This window comes from Pholcus phalangioides, unplaced genomic scaffold, assembly GCF_987345545.1.
Source record: "Pholcus phalangioides strain wild (caught in Gottingen) unplaced genomic scaffold, Ppha-v1.0 ptg000020l_1, whole genome shotgun sequence".
Lineage (NCBI taxonomy): Eukaryota > Metazoa > Arthropoda > Arachnida > Araneae > Pholcidae > Pholcus > Pholcus phalangioides.
In genome coordinates, this window is record NW_028301613.1 from 11752928 (window position 1) to 11773440 (window position 20513).

The 20513-nt window shown below is 34.7% G+C and overlaps 1 protein-coding gene across 5 annotated transcripts in view; it reads right to left on the bottom strand.

Moving 5' to 3' along the window:
• Window positions 1-363: 363 nt before the first annotated feature.
• 14-3-3zeta (tyrosine 3-monooxygenase/tryptophan 5-monooxygenase activation protein zeta) overlaps window positions 364-20513 on the bottom strand; it is a 28770-nt gene continuing 8620 nt past the window's right edge. For 3 of the 5 annotated variants that reach the window (XM_089248702.1, XM_089248703.1, XM_089248704.1), the window contains exons 3-6: window positions 16222-16345; window positions 10879-11042; window positions 8505-8600; window positions 364-1454 (exon numbers count right to left, since the gene is read on the bottom strand). In XM_089248702.1, coding sequence (XP_089104828.1) covers window positions 1395-1454; window positions 8505-8600; window positions 10879-11042; window positions 16222-16345 — 444 coding nt within the window. In that variant the 3' untranslated portion in view covers window positions 364-1394. Of the gene's footprint in view, window positions 1455-8504; window positions 8601-10650; window positions 10815-10878; window positions 11043-16221; window positions 16346-20513 lie in introns of all 5 variants that reach the window. The other 2 variants (XM_089248705.1, XM_089248706.1) reach the window with 1 other exon arrangement.

Below are 20513 nucleotides of genomic sequence, written 5' to 3' on the forward strand. Positions count from 1 at the left end.
CATCACACCTAGATCCACACAATGACGACATCTCTTTCAAACCAGAGCATTCATTTTACTAATTTTAAAATTACATTGGTTACCGTCCATGAAAAGATTCTCTTCATAAGAAATCTTCGACGGAACAGTTTGGTGACCAAACAAAAGGAAAACTAAATACCAGAATAAAATTTAACGTTAAGTTTAATCTGAAATACCTTCAAAAAATTTTTTCCCATTTTCACAAGTGTAAGTTCGGCTAATAATGCAATAAAGTTGCAGAGGAAATGGATAATTTTTCTAGCAGAAAAAACAACAGCTGCATTTTCCTCTGAACATATGAAAAAAAAAAAATCAAATTACACGAAAACCAGACCATAAACATATATAGACACTCGTTTTATTGTCTTTAATATTTTTTTCTCGTTTCTTTTCACCTACACAGCTTTGTAATAATAAAAGTTATAAAACAGCATGCATCGTATAATGTAACATTTTTTTCCAATTAACGTGTAAATTTCGATTTGTATTGTATCTTATTTTTTTCATTACCACGAATGCAATTTTTTTAACACAGCGTTAATAGATGATGAGGAAAAAGCCTCGAGAAAGATTGTTTTTCTCAATTCAATTAAATTCATGCGCCTTCCTGCCCAACAAAGAAAAAACAAATGGAAAAGAAAAAAGAAACGAGGACAGATCTGCTTGATTGATGCCACATCAGAAACACTAATGGTTGAGAAAGTTACACAATATCAACTACAATTATTGGTAAAGGCAATATCTCAGTTTTTTTTAAGAAAAAGATATATCAGGAGAACAGATACATGCGTTTTACGCTACTGAACATCCATTAATTTTTCTTAGTATAGTGATTACCCTATCTACAAAAAAAAAGGAAAAACTAATTTGATTAGATTATTTTTTGATTGTAACCCGATAGAGGAAAAATTTGGAAAAGTCAATGAAGTCACAAAAAAAAAAAAAAAAAAAACGACACTATGCGAGAAACACTTAAAAAAAATTAATTTGCATCAATCGTCTGCCCTCGAAATAACACACAACAAATGGCACATGTCTTGTTGCTTCAACTGATGAACGAACTATTGTTTTCTTTTACTGCAAAAATGGAAACATTTCTCACGAGCTTTGAAAAAAAACTAGATGCGAGACCACCTTTTGGATTGATTTGGTTTTTCCGGAAAAAAGTTTTCGTATATAATTTATGTCTTCTTCTGTTAAAGCTAAATACGATGGTGGCCGATTCTTCAGAATAAGTTTGGGCTAACAACGTCTGGATAACGTCGGTGCAATTGAGATATAACAATGAAAAAGGCCTTTTTAAATTTTTTTTTCTTCTTTTGAGGCTGGGGGATGTATTTTCAAAAATGAAAAACAGTCTCTCCTTGGTATCATCAATTGTCACCACCTTCTTGTGTTTCTTCGCCATCACCCTGCGTGTCCGATGTCCACAGCTACATTTGGAAGAAAAACAAGATTAGAAACATATTTAAATGTTTCCACAGATGGAATAACTGAAACAATTCAATATTTCTTAAAGGGCTGGTTCAAAAACTGTCTGTTCAGCGGTTGAGTTTATAGCAAAGGGAGGGAGAGGATAAAGTATCGTTGTGCCGCAGAATGTACTTCTCTTACATCGGAAAAACATTTACCATAGCTGCCAATTTACCCAATTAAAGAGATTTTTACAGATCAATATTCCGTAATAATTACACAAGCACCATATTGAGTAAAAATGTAGAGATTTTTCCCCATTGCATCGTACAAGCAAAGGTTTGGTTTTTGAAGGCAAAAAATTAGGGGGGGGGGGGAACCAGGCAGAAATAGGCAAAAAATGACAAAAAATTACAAGGGAAAAACTAAAAGTTGACCATAAACATAATGGATGCAGGGGTGGGAAGTGACTAAGTCTATTTCGGAGCAGCTTTGGAGCAGCAAAATTCAGGATTCGGAGCAGTTTTGGAGCAGCAAATTCGAGATTTGGAGCAATTTCGGAGCAGCAAATTCGAGATTTGGAGCAATTTCGGAGCAGCAAATTCGAGATTTGGAGCAATTTCGGAGCAGCAAATTCGAGATTTGGAGCAATTTCGGAGCAGCAAAATATAGGATTCGGAGCAGATATTTATAAATGGGAGCAGTGAAATTAACAAGAATATTTTCGTTAACCCTCAACCCTTTTCAAAATAAAACTGCAGCATGTCTTTTGTTATCAAACATCTTTTCGTCAGCTTGATTTTTGTTTTTGGTGCTTTAGGCATTTGACACCTTGTTTGAAAGAGCGGCTGTCATAAAATTTTTTGTACCTGTCTATTTAAGATGATTTTTGCTTACTGACGACACTATTTGCTGCCTTGAACAGCAGCACTTCAAATGAGGTAAAAAAAATTTCTCGCTATTTGGCGATATTGACGATTTAACGCTCGTTATTCGGCAAAGTTTCTAAACTAACATTCGTAATTCGGCGGACATGCGCTTTTTACTCCAGGAATGAAAAATTTTTTCACGAAACATCGGGATTTAACACAATGAAAATCGACTACAGTAATTTCTGCTGCTTCCAGTGAAGACTTTTTTTTTTATTTTAACGGAAACACTGGAATTTGCACTTTAAAGCTGAAAGGCATTGCAAACCATCTTCAGTTCCACGATCACGGACAATATCGGGGTTTCGCGATGGAAAGCCCGATCAGGGGCCCACAGTTTAAGTATAGTGGAATAAAACACGCTCTTCTCGTAAAGAAACGTTTCGTGACTAGCAGGAACAAAAATTTTTTGGCGCCCTTTCTGAAATTCCGGGCATACTGAAGCAAAATTTGCTATTTGGCGCAGAAAAATGTGAAAATACGCTAATGGAGCAGGATGGCGCAAGATATTAGTTTTGGCGCAGTGCGGCGCAATTGGCGCAGAGTTCCCACCCCTCATAACTACAATTTTGATGGATAGTTTTCCACACTATTCATTTTCTTCCATATTTCTATTATATTGAGTAGTGAATATTATTAATAGTTTCAATTGCAGGAGCTTCTTGTGTAAGGTGGTGTGTATTTCAAGCAAAACTGTTTGAAAATGGTTTTAAAAACAATAATGGAAATTAATATTAAATCTCTTAACAGAAAAATACTCTATATGCCAAAAAAATGTTGATTTTTATTCAGTTGTCCTTTCAATGTGCTTTTACATGCTTTTATCCTAGATGTAATAGCTTCGTTACCTCGCACATGGATGGCAAAACGTAGGAAATTTCGCAATCCCTTCCTATAATCCTTGGAAATAGTTCTATCATCTAATGTTAAAATAAACTATTGTGATGTTTGCTTTTAATTTAAGGGATGCCAAACAAAACTAATAATTTACAAAAATTTGCCATAAGTATATTTTTGTGACTTGACCCAATGGCAACAATTTACATTACGCTTCTCATGTCATTTATAGGATTAAAAATGAAAACAACCGTCTTTTCTTCCAGGTAAATTCTTTGGGAATAATTTTTTCCCTGTAAGTGAAATTCTTGATATACAAGAATTTCTCGGGAGACCAGGAAATGGAGTAAAAATTCTGAAGCTTCCCAAAAAATATGGGAGACTTACCAGCTATGCGGCCTCAATAAATCATGCCAAAAAAATTGCACCATGTCCAAAAACAGAACATGGAGATTTAATAAGATGCATGATAATTCAAGGTACAGGCCATCTTGCAAATTCAACTGTTGAGAGACCCAACTTACACTGGCTTTTCGGCAAATTTAGTCTTTTACCCACAAAATTGAAACATTCCTTTGTAACATGACCCAATGGTGAATATTTACATTATATTTGTAACATTTTAGGGAAACAGTCTTTTGGGGGGTAAATTCCCCCTTCCCAAAATAAAGATTCTCATTGCAATTATGGTCAAAATTTGGGAGATGGAAACAGAAATCTGAGAGACTAATTTCTATATGCATTAGTTACTAAAGTTTTATCAATAATTTTAGAAAAACTACCGATAAATGAGTTTAAAATTAAGAACAAAATTAAAGCTAATTAATAAAAACATTTGCTACTAGGGATTAGATTTGGCTGAGTATCGAATATCAATTTTCTTAAAATTCATTAAAATTATAAATAACATTAGTGCTCTTATTTGAAAATAAAATTATTGAAATTAAATACAATTATGCAATTGAGCAATTTCTGTTGTCACGGTAGCTCATAAAATTACATATTGCCATAAGCAGAAACTTGTATCTGGCTCATGGGTATGAGCCCCCGCATTTGGCTGATACATCCATATCAACTTCATTAGCCAAACCTACATTCGTCAGCAGAGATAGAAAAATGTTGAAAAATAATCTTTGTGATCCGAAAAATTTGTAAGTTGAGGTATTGATTATTCATTAGGGGCCGTTCAAGTATTATGTAAGCAAATTTTTAGCCATTTTTGACCCCCCCCCCTCCTTGTCAGCAAAATTTTGTCATCAGCTCTGCCCCACCCAAACCTAACGCATATTGGTGGGATCAGAGACGTACACAAAAGGGGGGGGGCATAGGGGATTCTATCGTGCCCCTTTTCCACGATCAAAAAATTTTTTAATGCAAAAAAAAAATGTTTTTAAAAATTGAAATTTTGGAAGAAAATACCTTGATAGGTTATTATAATCAATTTGTTAATTTCAATGTTATTTGAAGGTTTTTTTTCAAACCAAGCACAACTCGGGTCTATTGCCATAGGCAATTTACTACCCAGTGGGTTGTGTCGAAATTATGTGTGTACCTAACAGTCTGAGTGAATATCTAGTGTTGTGTACAATTATTTCAGTGCTGCCATCTATATCTCAGAAGTGAAGTGAGTGATGTGTAGTGACTGAATATTTGTACTGTTTGTAGGCCTGTTGCTCTCTGTAGAGAGACTTTTTTTAACAGGGAGATCGGCTTGCATTTGCACCTTGAAGTTGGGAACCACAGAAAACCAACTTCAGCCGACCACCACTGTAGCGACGGTGGGGTTCGAACCCGGATCCCCACGATGCGAGTCCGTCACTATGACCACTCGACCACCACAGCGGCTTATTTGAAGGCTAAAAAAATTTATCTTTAATAAATTCATCGCGACCCACCCTCTAAGCCCTATAATGATAAATCTCAATAAAGTTCCTTGGCCCACGGACCAAATATGGCCCTGGGGGGTTACTGGATGCGGCCTGCCCTCTTCAAACCTAATTTTATAAAAATGAACTAAACACATTTACAGATCGCTCAAGTGTCCCGTGGTACACTTCCAGAACATTTAAGCGGCCCGTGGCGTATTTTCAGATCACTTGAATGACTGAGACAGTTCCAGAACACTTAAGCGATCCGTGACACATTTAGAGATCCCTTGAGCGACATGCGACGTAGTTTTAGAGCACTTAAGTGGCCCCCCAATGCGGTTCTACATCACTCAAATTACCCGTGGCACATTCTCAGATTATTTAAGTGATGCGTGGCACAGTTCCAGAGCACTTAAGCGGCCTGAACACATTTCCAGAGCACTTAAGCGGTTCGAACACATTTCCAGATCACTTGGATCCACGAAACATTTAGAGATCACTAAAGTGGCTCTGTAGGGCACTTATCAATAGGAGGGATGTTACTTCAATTGCCCACAAACTATCCAAAAGTTTTTCTTGTTTTTGGGGGACCCGAGTAATATGCAATTAAAAATATTTCATATTTTCATAAAAGGTGGTTGATGACGTAATACTTGAACGGCCTCTTAGCTGAGATATCACAATATCTTCTGTAGATGTAAATTCATATGCTCCCCTTACTGCTGTAGGATTCTATTTTCAGTTTCATATTTCCTCTATCCTGGAAATTCATCACCGTAACTTCTTTCACAGAAAGGGATATACACCACACAAAATATAATCAGTAATTTTTTAATTTATGCAAAAAATTCCAACCAATATAATTTTTAAAATTAGCTTGATGTACTTAGATATTTTGCCGCATACCTAAGCAACATTTGGCAAAAGGGCCAAATACCAGCCAAATATTCATTTTATCTCTTTGCTACCATTAATGATCCATAACTGACTGTGCTGATATATCCTCAAAACTTTCCTTGGAATTATGTAAAAGCATTTTTTAATTTCATTTATTTCTCTAATTTTAAATTAAGCTAAGCTACCAAATCTTATAAAGATGGAATTGCTGTAGAAAATGAGTCATTTTCTTACGTCTTTGTAAGACTGATATTCTTTGAAGGCAAATTGATAAAAGAAATTAATACCAGCAAATTCCATGGCCGGCTTTGTTCAACAGGGGAGGTCTGTACACTGCACCAGCAAGAACGCATCCAAGTAGTCCCATCAGATCAGTGTTTTCCCCAAACTGAGCAATGTTGCCATCTGGGAGATGATGGAATGGTTCAGGGATTGTAGAAGCTACTTTTAATATGGATAATATATTGACTTGAGCTGGGGGGAGCGATGGAACAAAGTAAAAGTAAAAATGTAACTATGTAAAGTGATACCTCTGCTAACAGATTGTGATTTTTTTGCCTCAGCTAATGAATCATTAGAATTACTGTCACTAGAGAGCTCATGTCCATCTCAGAATATTTTTCCGGGTGTACCTCCACTTCTATTTTAGAGTTTTTGAACCCTATTTCATGTAAAAATAAGATCCAGATACATTTAAAAACCCATTTTTGGAGCCCACATTCTTTCAGTGCAAGACTTAGCATCAAACTGTACACTCTAGGCATTTTTAGGAGCTTATCTTTTCCACTTATTGCTTATCTACATATATCAGACAAGGCAATGAACTGAACAAATCACAAACTGATGGGGACACTCATAAACTCAACATCAGCTTTAGTAGACTAAAGCCAATGTTGGTTGTGTAGTGTAAAATAAAAAGATATGCGGTATCTCATCTTTCAATCAGTTTTTTTTTTTTATCATTTGAAATGCTCCTTGGTGTTTTTATAGAACTTATTTTAAAATTTTGGACAATAACTGGAATTAAACTATGTTCCCAAACTATTTCAAAATGCAGTTTCAACCAACGAATGTGATTTTGGAATGAATCATCTTTGTTAACCAAGGTATTAGATGAGCAGGATGGCTGCCAAGTATGATGTAATATGAGAAAAGTATACTGTAGAAGTTTAACATTGACAGTTATGAAATTCAAGTTAAAATATTTGATAACGGCATCCAGGAGTAGAAACATGTCGAGTACTTCATTACTTTGAATATTTGTCTTTAAAGATTGTTTCCTAGTTAACATTTATTATATATTGCATTTCGTCTGAAACACTTTTTCTTCTTCTAAGAAGGCCTCATACTCACCAAAACACTATCTCTACAGCGCCAAAAATTAGGAACCATAGCTGCCAACTTTGAAGAATGAGAATTAAGGAGATTTTTGCGCAGATCCAAATTCCTTACAGAAATAAATATAAAAAGGATTTTTGGAAACAATGTAGGGATTTTTCATTAACAAAAGTAAAACTAAGGATTTTCCCCCCTTGCAAAAACATGACATCGCGCAAGCCATCGCTGATCGATTCAGTCTTGCCAACCAGGTTAAATTACCTGTCATTTCTATTTTCTAATCAAATCACAACAAAAAAAAAATCTGGCCCAAAGGGGACAGACTTGTTATCTGTGCATAGCTGCGACTGCATTATGCGGATCTATAAATATGCTGTTGGTCACTTAAGTGATCTAGGCATGAGACACTCGAGTAATCTGGAACTTTGCCTCCAGGTCACATGCATGATCTTAAAATGTGTTGCAGTCTACTTATGTGCTCCAGAACTGTAAGGCAGATCATTCAAGTGATCTGTAAATATGCATTGGGTTGCTCAAGGGATGTGGAACTGCACCTCTAAGTCACTTCAGTGATCTAAAAAAGTGTCAAAGGCCTCTTGGAATACTCTTGAACTGTGCTACAGATCACTCAAATAATCTGTAAATGTGTCACTTAAGTGATCTGGCAATATGCTGAAGGGCAATCAGGTCACGTACTACTTCACAGGTTACTTTAGTGACCTGAAAAAGTGTTGCTTGGTTTATTTTTACAAAATTATGTTTGAGGTCACAGGCCAGATAAGATTACTTCAAAAAAACACATTTGGCCTGCAGGTCATGATTTATATCATGCTTGTGACGTCATTTTGGAAATTAAAAATGAAACTGTCTTTTGAATAATTTCTTTGGGAATATTTTCCCCTCAAAAGTAGGGATTTTTTAAAATCACTGAAAATTAAGGAGATATAGTAAATTTTCTGGAGTCTGGGAGATGGAGTAGCAAATCTTGGCAGTTATGGGATTTAATCCAAACAAGAAATAGTTATCTTTATATTCCTGGACCACTCCACTAACCATCAGCAAAAGATGTCCACATTTGAGGACATTCATACTTTGGGTTTTGCAACTTTCAGAAAATTTCAGCTCAGAAGAATCAGTGATCAGAAAGACTATATAAAGACAATTCTTTAATAATAAAAAAACCACCAGACTATTAACTTACCGTTAGGTTATCTCTTAGGAGTTGCATGATAAGTGTGCTGTCTTTATAAGAGTCTTCATTTAACGTATCTAACTCTGCTATGGCATCGTCAAATGCCTGCGTAAAGAAAATCACATAGTCAAATTCACTCTGCAGCAGCAATTCATCCCCAAGACAAAAATAAAACAATTTCACTTCTTAATACGGAAAGACCTAGCTATAATGTTCGCCACTTTGAACTTTGCCCACTTCTAACAGTTTTTGAAAATTGGCATCTCACAAGAATTAAACCATTAACTGCAACCGAAAATATAATTCTGAAATATCAAGTTTTAAATATGATTTTATCTTATAAAACAAAAAATCCTTTAAAAATGTTCACAGCTGATTGTTTATTGCTTGAAAAACCAGATCAAAATGACAAACTCATTGTTCTCAACTCGCAAAATCAATGTTTCTATAAACACTTAATCATTTAAGCCATCTATATTACCTGTAAGCTAAGCACAAGCAGGATCACCAAACACCCAATACATGTGAATGGCATATTGCCTTACAAGCCCAGAAGCAAAAAATTATACAAGCAGAGAAAATTAGAGAAAATACTGTCCACAACATGCTAGTTCTATGGACATATATGAACTGATGAAATTACTGTTGGGAAATCCTACAAAGGCAGAGATAAAAGAATAAGCTGGCGGCCATCTATTTGCTTATTTGTTGTACAACCCAGATTACGACATACATAGTCACCACCATTCCTCCTGCGGCTCACACGTAAATCATCGCCAACCAGTAAGGTTAAATTAGCCATCATTAGTACTCTACCAAATCATTCCAATAAAAAAACTGCCATTAACCAAAACAGAGAACAGTCATTTTGCCAATTTCGCATGTCAAAAAAGCCAAACTGATGTTGGCTGTTTAGTCGTCCTCTCTTGAAAATGACATTTTTTGTGATTTGGCACAATGGGGGATAATATCACTTCAGGGATTAAAACTGAAAGCAACTATTTTTTCCGGGTAGATATTAAAATAATCCCCTTCCAAAAATGAGATTTTTTTTTTTTATAATCACTGGAAATTCGGGAGAAAATAAGAATTTTTCGGGTGTCCAAGAGATGTGACATGGTATATCATTCTAACATGGCAGTTTTCCCACATATTCCCCCCCCCCCATATCAACGTTCTATACTCCAAAACGTGCACAACACAAGTGTTGCGGGACTTGACAAAGGCACCAGGTTGCCATGGTAGCACCCGAGTGGCAAGATGCTTGTCTACGACACAATGAAAAAAGGTTGCCATCACAGTCCCACATTTGAACCCAGAGAAGAATATAAATATTTTCTCCGAGCTCCTTCATTTCCAACCCAACTCGTTAATGGCAGTAAATTGCCATATAGTGACATGGCCAGAATTAATGTTTGGTGTAGTAGTTAGCAACGGCGACTTAAAAATTAGGATTAGAATATGGAAAATTACTCAAAATTTTCTATAAGTGGTTACTAAATTGCAGTCAGGATAACAATTTTTGGTATTCATATCAGCGTATCTATTAACATTGAAGTTCCCCCCCATATATCCAGAAAAAATTGAAAATTATTTTGAACCAGTTTTGCAATTACATTAGTCTGTGGCCAGACAGCAGGAGTCATCTCCAATATCTGGCTCACAGGACTGAAAAGGTTGTGGTCCCTTGTTCTCAGGCACCTTCAAGCAGTGTTAGTGATAAAACAAGCTCAATGTTTGCATGCGTAATTTATGAAGTTAATATAGATGAAAAAAGACATTTGCTTACATGGAAAAAAAGTGAATATTCTACTAAATACAGATATTAACACTGCATGAGTCAAATTCTTTGACCTTGTATTTCACATACAATACATTGATTTTTTTTTTTTTTTTTGAACTAACTAGATTATGTGCCAGACATTTACATTATCACACAAAAATTTGATTTTAAAAACATTAATTTGACTTGTTAATGAAAAATCCATGCAAACATTCGAGAAAAATTATTTGTGTAAAGAAAAAATATTTCATTAATGAATGTTAGTTACTGCAGAAGGAACTTGGAATAGAAGCAGATTCTCGTCAGGTGCTTCATGCGTGGTCAACGCAAACTGCTCTAAGAAGCAAAAAACCTCAGATGGATCAAAGTTACCTGTTTTGCCAGGTGGCAAGCTCGATCCGGGGCATTCAAGATTTCAAAGTAAAAAACGGAAAAATTCAGGGCGAGCCCCAATCGGATGGGGTGAGTCGGTTGCATCTTACTTTTACTTATGTCGAAAGCTTCTTGGTAAGACTTCTGCGACTCATCCACAACACCTAAAACAACAGATAAAGAAAAAAAATTCATGAATAACAAAGGTTCCAGGAAGTCCATATTTACCTGTTTAGCCAACTGACACGCCTTGTCTGGCGAGTTGAGTATTTCAAAATAGAATACTGAGAAGTTCAAGGCGAGACCCAAGCGGATTGGATGAGTTGGCTGCATTTTACTTTTGCTTATATCAAAAGCTTCTTGGTATGCTTTCTGTGACTCTTCGACAACACCTACATAATTCAGAATCAAATTCATGTGAGATAAGTTAAAAAACACTTTTGCAGTTACAGTAGAACATCGATTATCCGAACACACCGGTACTGAAGGGTGTTTCGGAAAAATTTGGAAAATCGATTTCAAAACTAATTCAATAACGCAAAGAAATAAATTGAAATTCAGCAACAAAAATCTCAAAATAATTACATTTAAATCGACTTATTCTGAAAAGTAAATGAAAAAAAAAATTATCTCGTAAGAAAAAATTTTAAAGGAAAAAATAAAATGGTAAAATAAATGCAGACATGCATGATAAATAATGCCACCAAACCATTAAAAAAAATGAATACCTTTAATTGCTTCAACTTGCTTATACGACATTTTGCAGTCTTGTCCCGTAATAGTTTCAACATTAAAAATTAAAGCCAGTCAGCATTAGACCGTGATTCTAACCATGCGAGACATTTTGTGAAATACTGTTCTGCCTCACTGTGCATTATTACATCTGCTGTTGGTTCATCTTCATCACTTTCACAGTCATCCTGATCAATTTAATCATTCAATTTTATATTTTTCATCATCCAAAAAAATAACACGGATCATTTTTCCCCTATCAATTTTCAATCACTGAGACATCCTCTTCACGATGGGACGGGAACACAGGGAGCTTCTGAAGCACACATATCTAAACATTCTTTCAAATCTGGAAGATTTTGATTGGCTTCAGTGGTTGCGTTAGAACCATAAAAACATGGGACATAAACTTCCTAAAAAAACTTCGCGAACTTTAATCCATCTGCTGCTTTCAAACTGGCTGCAAAATTTATTTTATCTTAATTTTATTCTTTTTTTTTAAATCACTGATGGTTGCCACACCTACTCCATATTTAACTGCAAGTTTCCACCATTAGCCGCTTTCAGCTACTATTAAAGCTAAAGAAAGATTAAAAAATATCTATTTTTAAACAAGCTAGGAAAAATATACCCCCCCCCCGACAAAACCGTGATCAGAACTATTTTGTTGTCAAGATGACCCTCGCCTCCCTTTCATTAAGGCACACCCGCAGCATTATGAATTCATAAACGAGAAAAGATGACAGCTAAATCTGCTCCTATTCACGCGTTTGTTTGCTTGTCAATCGTTTATAACTGCATACACTGTACCTGGATCTGCCATTGTTTACATCTATAGTTCACAGGTAAGATATGTACAATTGTTTGGAAGTGGATTATTGTACAATAGAACGAGGCTATCGAGTTGGGAGATGAGGATTCAAGTTCCAAGAAAATACCAACAGCGTTCAGCATCATTCAATACTGAAAATGAGTTAGATTGCAAAGGAGTTCAGTTGACCGAGTTGTTGGGAAAATTGATGTTCAGATAATCAATGTTCTACTGTACCTATATACATTTTTTTTTAAACTGGTGTACTAGAGAAAGAACTTGTTATATTCCTTTTTAAAGATTCAAATACGCATAAATAAAGTTTAGAACTTTTTATTGACTGTTTGGTTCCAGTCATCTGGATGCTAGTCGAATTTTGGATATTTGATTTGATCTAAACGAAGGTTTTTATGTATCAAAACATACTACAGCAAACATATTTGGAAATCTTTCAATTTTGAAACAAAAAAAACTATGAACATGAAATAAGAAGGTAAGGAAAATAAAATGACTAAATACAGTAGAACCTCTCAATAACGGACAAAATTTTTTGTCCGTTAATGGAGACATACAATATACAGTAAAACCTTGTTTAAATGACTCACATTTATGACATTTGATTTCATCACAATTGGTTCCTATACATTTTAATGTTAGTTACTGTGGAAAAGCGATACATCAGTGGTTAATACATAATCACCAAGCATCTCGATAAATAATGTGAAATTTTTAAATTTTCTCTTACTTTTACCAGCAATTATACATAATTCCCAAAGTTTGAAAGCATGATAAATATGGAAAAATTTATAGTCTTTCTCCTCTTTACTAAACAGTTTTTACCTGTACATGATATACACAGTACATTATTATCAGTCTCGTACTATTGGCTTTCTTCACACATATCAACAAACAAAACCAACATTACCATTCGATTTTGCCATCCATGGCCATAGTTATGTTCAGTAATTAACTGACAATTTATCATATTTACTAACACGAGCTTGGGATTTAACATAATCTTAGCTGAGTTACAGCCAAAAATAAATTGGAATTTGGAGAAAAATTAGAATTTACCTGATTTTACTGTCCACTAACAGGAAGTGAAATACATTAAAACCCTATTCCACAGGACAGGGATCAGAAATGTGTTCGTTAACTGGGAGTGTCCATTGGGAGAGGTTCCACTGTATGTATATTATACATAAATTAGAAATTTTGTTTACTCGAATGCATAAAATACAGCAATCACTGTTGTATTAGCAACATCACCAACGATATTCATTCAGCTATGTATAATTCCAGATGCAAGCTATTTAATTTACCATTTGGCACAAATCCCCCCCCCCTCAATCATTTGTATCTTAATAAAGCTAATAAATTTCAATACAACAGAGCATTTTTACCAGTTTTTAAAAAGTTGCTCTGAACCATTTTTGCAAAATATTGTCGAGACTAAAATCTGAGATTCATCAAGGCTACCATGTTAATAACTTTGGATGTTCTTAATACATGGTTCATACTCTTTGAAAGTAAAAAGTTCAAGGGCTATTCAAGCACTTTTCCCACAAATTCAAGGACATTCATATCGCCTTAGTTGTTAAAAACAGTTATTTTTTTACACAGAAATGAAATTACTTTTTTAAAATTTATATCTAACATTTACTCATTTTAATTTTGAAATGCTAACTTTCTAAAGATATAATTTTTTTTAAAACAATTGCAATTCTTGTTTTAACTTATAGCCAATGTCAAGTTCTGAAGGAGGTCTGGAATGCAAATGACATCTAAGCAGAAAACATTTGAAAATTTATTTCATGTTTGAAACAGTATCAAAATTTGCCTTCAACAAAAAAAAAATTAGAAAGCATGCAATCATATCTATGGTAACTATATGAACTGCATTTCCTAGAACATTCAAATATTTAATATTCCATAATGTAATTTTGGCCATCCCAACTTTTTCATGGAAAAAATGTCCTATTATTTTCAACAAAGCCTATCGAAATTTTTATTCTTTACTGCAATTAAGTACTAAAATTATTTTCCCACTCCTATGAATTATATTATGATAACAGACTTTAAATATTGTCATGTTAATGTTTTTCCCCATAGAATCCATTGAAATATACCGCTTCAATTCAATGGTGCTCTATTTTCTGCCCAAGACAGAAAATATAAAAACATACAGGATTCCAAAAAGTATACTAAGCACCGTAATCAAAGATCGGCAAAAGATAACTTGTGACAAGTGGATCCGGCTTTGTTCCACCATTTCGAAAAACTTTCAGAAAAAAATCATTATTTCCAGAGCTCAAAAAGACTCTTTGCTTGGCTGAGAAAAATGAGAGTTAAAAATTCCAATCGACGGAAACTTTTTAAAACGAGTAAAATTATTTGCCTCAAAGGATTCAAAAAGATCAGATGGATGGCTGCAGAAATTCCAGGAAAGGCACGGCCTGACTTTTCAAATACTATGCAGAGAAAGGACAGCTGTGGATAAAACTCACCAGTGAATGGAAAGAAGGGAAGGGAAAATAAATGATTACTGAAACAACCGCAAAATGTTACGATGAAAACCAATAAAAATAAATGATTTATTTTAAAAATCTGAAAATAATCGTGAATGACTCATTTTTCCCCCGATCCTTTTCATCTTCCTCCATTTACTTTTGATTTTACGAACTAATTATCAAGTCTGTACATGTTCATAAAAATTTGTGTTAACTGTATTTGCATATTAGACTTCTAAATGTTTCCCTTTTCCCGATTTTCCATAACTTTTTTTGTGGCTGGAAACCCTGCACTATATATATAACAGATACACCAAACATTTGTCAGGCGAGTGGAATACCTGTGTACCAGGACTTGAGAAATCAAAATTTTCTATATATAAGGAGCCAAATACCATTTTTTAATCGTCTAAAATAATCAGACTATCCTGGGACATAATTACTCCTTTCCATGTTATAATATCTACTGTCAAACCAAATTTTGTCACCTTTAACATCTAATTTAACACTACTGCTTTTCTAGTCCTAATGGTAACCCGGTATTTTAATTTTAAGCCCTGGCATATATATCAAAAAAGGTAATGCAAAAGTATCAAACATGTTTTTTCTCTCAATTCTAATGACACGAGTTTTTCGAAAGACTTACAATGAACTTGCTTCAAATACAGGGTGGGCAAAAATTTTGTAGAAACTAAAAATTCGTAAAAAGCGGAAAAATAACCAAAATAAAAAACGGTTTGCAGGGTTAGCATTGCTAGATCACAGGAACTTTCTTAAGACAGGAAAAAACAAAAACCAGCTGATAGGTGAGGCTGGTATCAGTGCCGTTTTAGGGCATGGCCTGGGGGCCTCAAGAGAAAAGGGACCTCCCAAAACTGAGATCTGGTTGAGATTTTCAAGAATTCGGCTGGTAGGGCCTTAGAAAAATCATGTGGCCCGGGCGCTCATGATGCTCCTAAGATGGCCGTGACTGGTATGAGAAACTTTGGTGGAAATATGCAAATGAGATGGTTATAAGAACTTGCGCTCTTAATCCACAACCAGTTCACCATTGTAAACTATGTAATGTGGACCTGCTGCATTCTGCCGTTGCTGGATTTATGACTCGACTGCAATGCGTTATCCCCTGTAGTAGTGGTAATGTGGAACACATACTGCTGTAATTAACGATTTGGAGGCATTCTGCTATTTGCTAATCTTTTCTTTGACTTGTGTACATCAGCGCCACCTATCAGCTGTTTGAGTTTTTTGTCTTAAAAAATTCCTGTTACCTAACGATACTAATACTGCAAAGTTTTTTTATTTCGGTTATTTTTCCAATTTTTATGTATTTTTGAAGTTTCTACAGACTTTTTGCCCACCCTATACATAGTCGAAAACTATTAACAGCTTCTGGAAAAACCTTGACAATTTGTTTTCTTCAATCATTTAAAACCATCGAAAAATCCTACATGCAAACTGAACATGTTGATGTGGCAGTTTCTTGAATTGAACAGAAATACTAAAATATATACATACTGTTTTTTTGGTCACCCGTAGCTACCTCCGCCAAGTACCTGTAGTAATCACCCTTCATTTTCAGGTAGAACACTTTACTCTCCGCATTGCTGGCTTTGGGAATTAGAAATTTGTCGAGTAAACCCTATAATAAAATAATGTAGATGTGTCACAGTCATGCTTAGCATATTGACTGATTTTTTACGTAAGACAAACAAATGAAACTACATATGCATAATATGAGGTACTGTATCCCCCAAAAGACCAAAATTAGGGGGGGGGGAACACCTTTATATACCCCTTCGTGGGACATACCCTGTAATGTTTCAATTTTTTTTTTTGTACTACACAGTGGGTGTCTCAACCAGGCGGTGATACTGTTGCTAAGCCCACAAAGCAGAATGTTTTGCATTTGTTCCACAACAAGCCCTCTTCTGTAAGCAAAATTAATTTTTGCTCACAGGTGACGCTGTATCATGGAAAACATGACACTTAAAATATAACAAACAATGCGTAATCATATTTGCTAACTACTAACGAATGTCCATAGTTTCTACGGACTTCTATCACCAAAAACAGAATTATAGTGAATCGTAAAAATTACTGATCTTTTTTCAAAAGTATTCACTTGTTTTCGATTTGTCTGAATTCTATTATCTAATTGAGTACCAAAATGTCACACGAAGACAGAATATCTTTGACAGAATTTCCAGAGATTGAATATCAAGATGAATTTGATATGAAGCAATTTTGTTGTCGTCGTTGTAAAGGTTTACTTTGTTTGGCTGGCCACACATCCACAAATTGAATATACCTCCCATATCGGCCCTTTTTCCAAGAACATTAATTGTTGAATTGAAAAAAAAAAACCAGAAATTTAATAATTTATCAAGTTTCTTCATAACATTTTTCAAGGATGAATTTCTACAAAGAATGTGGGATGTAGATGAAGTTAGCAGTGATAGAATTCTGCTTCGAAAAATTACTTTCATTGATTTCACTAGGAATATGGGAGAGATTGAATTTTTAAAATAGTCATTGTGGAGAAGGAAAATGCTGGAGTTTCACCCTCCCATCAGCAAACATTGCCACTACATAAAGAATTTGTCCCGAGGTTGATGTGAGCATAATTTAAGTGTTTTTCCATGAAACTACAGTACTTACACATGAACAGAAATCTAAGAAATCTACATAAGCAATTACATACTGTTTTCATTGCATATTTTGTCAAGTTTTTGTTGATACACTTAATTTTTTCCCTTGAAAAATATATTGGTTCATTAGCCAAAATGTTTTCTTCTCACATTTTCTATTCTTGAGGTACATTCTGATGGTATATAAAAAAGTCTCACATAAAAGTGGCCAGCATATGAATTTTCTTTTATATTATATATGTAAGTTGCTGAAAATTATATACAGTATCAAAAAATTTCTCATTCTTACTGAATTTTCTAACTTTGCGCTACATTCCGATGCTCTGTGATTCCTAACATGGGTGATGGAATGTTCCAGGGAAACGGTAGAAGCTACGGATATAAATAGGATCCTATGGGTTAGATTGCGTTGGGGGGGGGGGGGCATGGGAGAAAAAATTTCTGAAGGGGGCAATGGGGCAAAAATGTTGGGAAACTATGCTTCATCTAAAGAAAATTCATGAATGAGGATTGAATGATCATCACATGTGGTATTATCTTACAGGCTTTTTTCCCTTCACAAAGAAGCAGCAACAGCAGTGACTTCACTGTCATACTAAGGGCAGGTGGTCTTATAATCCAAAAAGACACCAGCTGCTCCTAAACAACAAAGACCAGTGTACTAGTAGTTACATTACCTCAGACATTTTCATTTTTTTTCCCCATAGGAAGCAGCACAACTCGTACTGTATATTACCACCAGACTTAATATAATTTTTTTTTACAAATTTTAAACAATACCAACAGTTAATCAAGGTTCTATTGTACAGTAGTAGAAGCCCAAAATCGACCAGTTCGTGAAGTGGCCGGTGATCCCTGTCCAAATAATTTTCAGTTAGAAATTCCTTGGAATATGGATTGGTCACTGTTTGGTTAGGATTCACAGTAGTAAGCAATTTATGAAAAATAATCAGCTATATACAGGGTGATTATAATTAATGTTCTGATTCCAAAACACGAATTAGCACTGCTGATCAGAATAGCTTGAAAATTTGCAATTATCCTTGGCAAAAAAAAAAAAAAACTTTAAAATGTGCAAGTAGATGCTGTACTTGGCCAGCTATATAATCTATTGCTCAACCACATCATTTCGGCACTTCCACAGCATCAGTGTGTGAATAGCAGGACTGGACCTAGAAAATCAGTTTTGGCACTTAAAATTTTATATGCATCATTGCTAAAATGAAGAACGAGACAATTTTTTTTTTTGATTTCATATGTTCTCCAACATGAGAATGAGTCAAAGTCCTGGAAAAGTAAAAAATTACTTGGGGCTGTTTTCCTTGAGGAAAAATATGTTTCGCTCTTAACGAATTTGGCTGGTGACTAATTTTTTTTCAGATTTATCCAGCCACGGTGGACAGCAGAACTTTCATCAAGATGCACTTCGCAACACCAGCAAAGCAGCTGCTAATGAACCATTTTGAAAATAACATGAGACAACACCTGCCGTCATGTTCACCTGACATGTGAACACTACTATAACCCTTGTAACTTTTGACTTTAAAGATACCCTAAAATGTTATATGCAGCGGTCAGATTACAAACTTAGGTGAATTGAAAGCACATTATTACCATAACATACTCTGATCCGTAGTTGAACAAGTATTTTTGCGCTTCCACCTAGCAGCCAGATTACAGTGGACAACATATTCAACATTTATTGCGTAAGAATTTGTTTGTTTAAATGACTTGATTTTTGTGATGTTTCCATGAATGATGAAATACCATGCTATTATTGCGTTATCACTTGCCTTGACTGGCTATCATATCCATTCTGCGAGAAAATTTCTCATGTGCTGGATGAGTACAGCATCATCTCCCCTTCGCCATACAAAATTCCATTGCCTCAGGAACATTCATGTAAATTTTAAAGTCATTCTGACCAGTGGTTTTTATTTTAGTTTTGAAATCAGAACTTTAGTTATAACCACCCTGTATATCGTAAATCATTGCTAATTAATCTGCATTAATTATGCTTTATTAAACACATTGTATTTGTCTAGTTTTTAATCATAGTTTTCGAAAAATAGTGTCCCAATTAAGTGTATTGAAAGTAAATAGAGAAAACATCTTTATTATACAGTTAGTAAAAAAGAATTCACACAAAATAATTCCTCGAGTTAAGCTATAAAATAACTAAATTGCACAAAAGTTTGTTTTTATTAAAATGTAAGAAATATTTATGGATTAATTAACATGGAAATCGTTTAATTACATTAATAAACATTTTATTTTAATTAATTAGAAGTTCAAGTGATTTTTCAGAAGTTCTATTGTTTTTATTGTAAAAGCTATTAAAACCAAAAACCCTGGTTTTTGGTTTTAATAGCTTTCACAATTTTGCCAGGATGCACAGACTTTTCAGTTCGCAACCCAGATATGCGGTAATTCTACCACTCACGGACTAGAAATTTATATATGTAGGGTGACCTGTATTTTACAGGACTTTCTCGTAATTTTGGTCACTCCCAACTTTTTTATTAAAAAAAGTCGTTTTTTTCCCTTATTTTCAACGAAGCTTACTTAATTGAGATCAAGAATAAAATTTTCATGACACAAATTACACCAATAATTTTTTTAACCTGTAATTGACAACTTTCTTTGTCTTGAAAAATTTTTCGGGCTCTAATTGCCAATATTTCACTTACCACTGATAATTATTTTGGCGGTACAATTGATGCTCTTTATAACGACTCCATCCCATTGAAAATGGACGTTATATCGAAAATAAAAACGAGCTTGAAGTTTAAGGTTTTGCATTAACGAGCCCTCAAATAACTGAAAATATTCGGCAGCAAAATATTCTCAATAGCATTTTCAACTGGTGCTGCATGTGCACTTCCCAGGTGCTCCACGGCGAATTGAAAAAAATAACATAAATCAGTAAATTTAAGACTATTAAAGAAAAGACCTGCCATTAACATTTTACACAAAAAAGGCTCCTTGAGTGAAACAGGCCTCTGCCATAGAAATCAGATGCCATTGATGCGCTACAATGTGGCAAATACCCGGAATTTTAGAAAAGGATGCATAAAAACTTCGTTCACGCGCCCCAGAGGACGCGTTCTTTCCTAGTTCTTAGAAGAAAAAAACCTCTAATCTTTTCCCTTCTTTTTA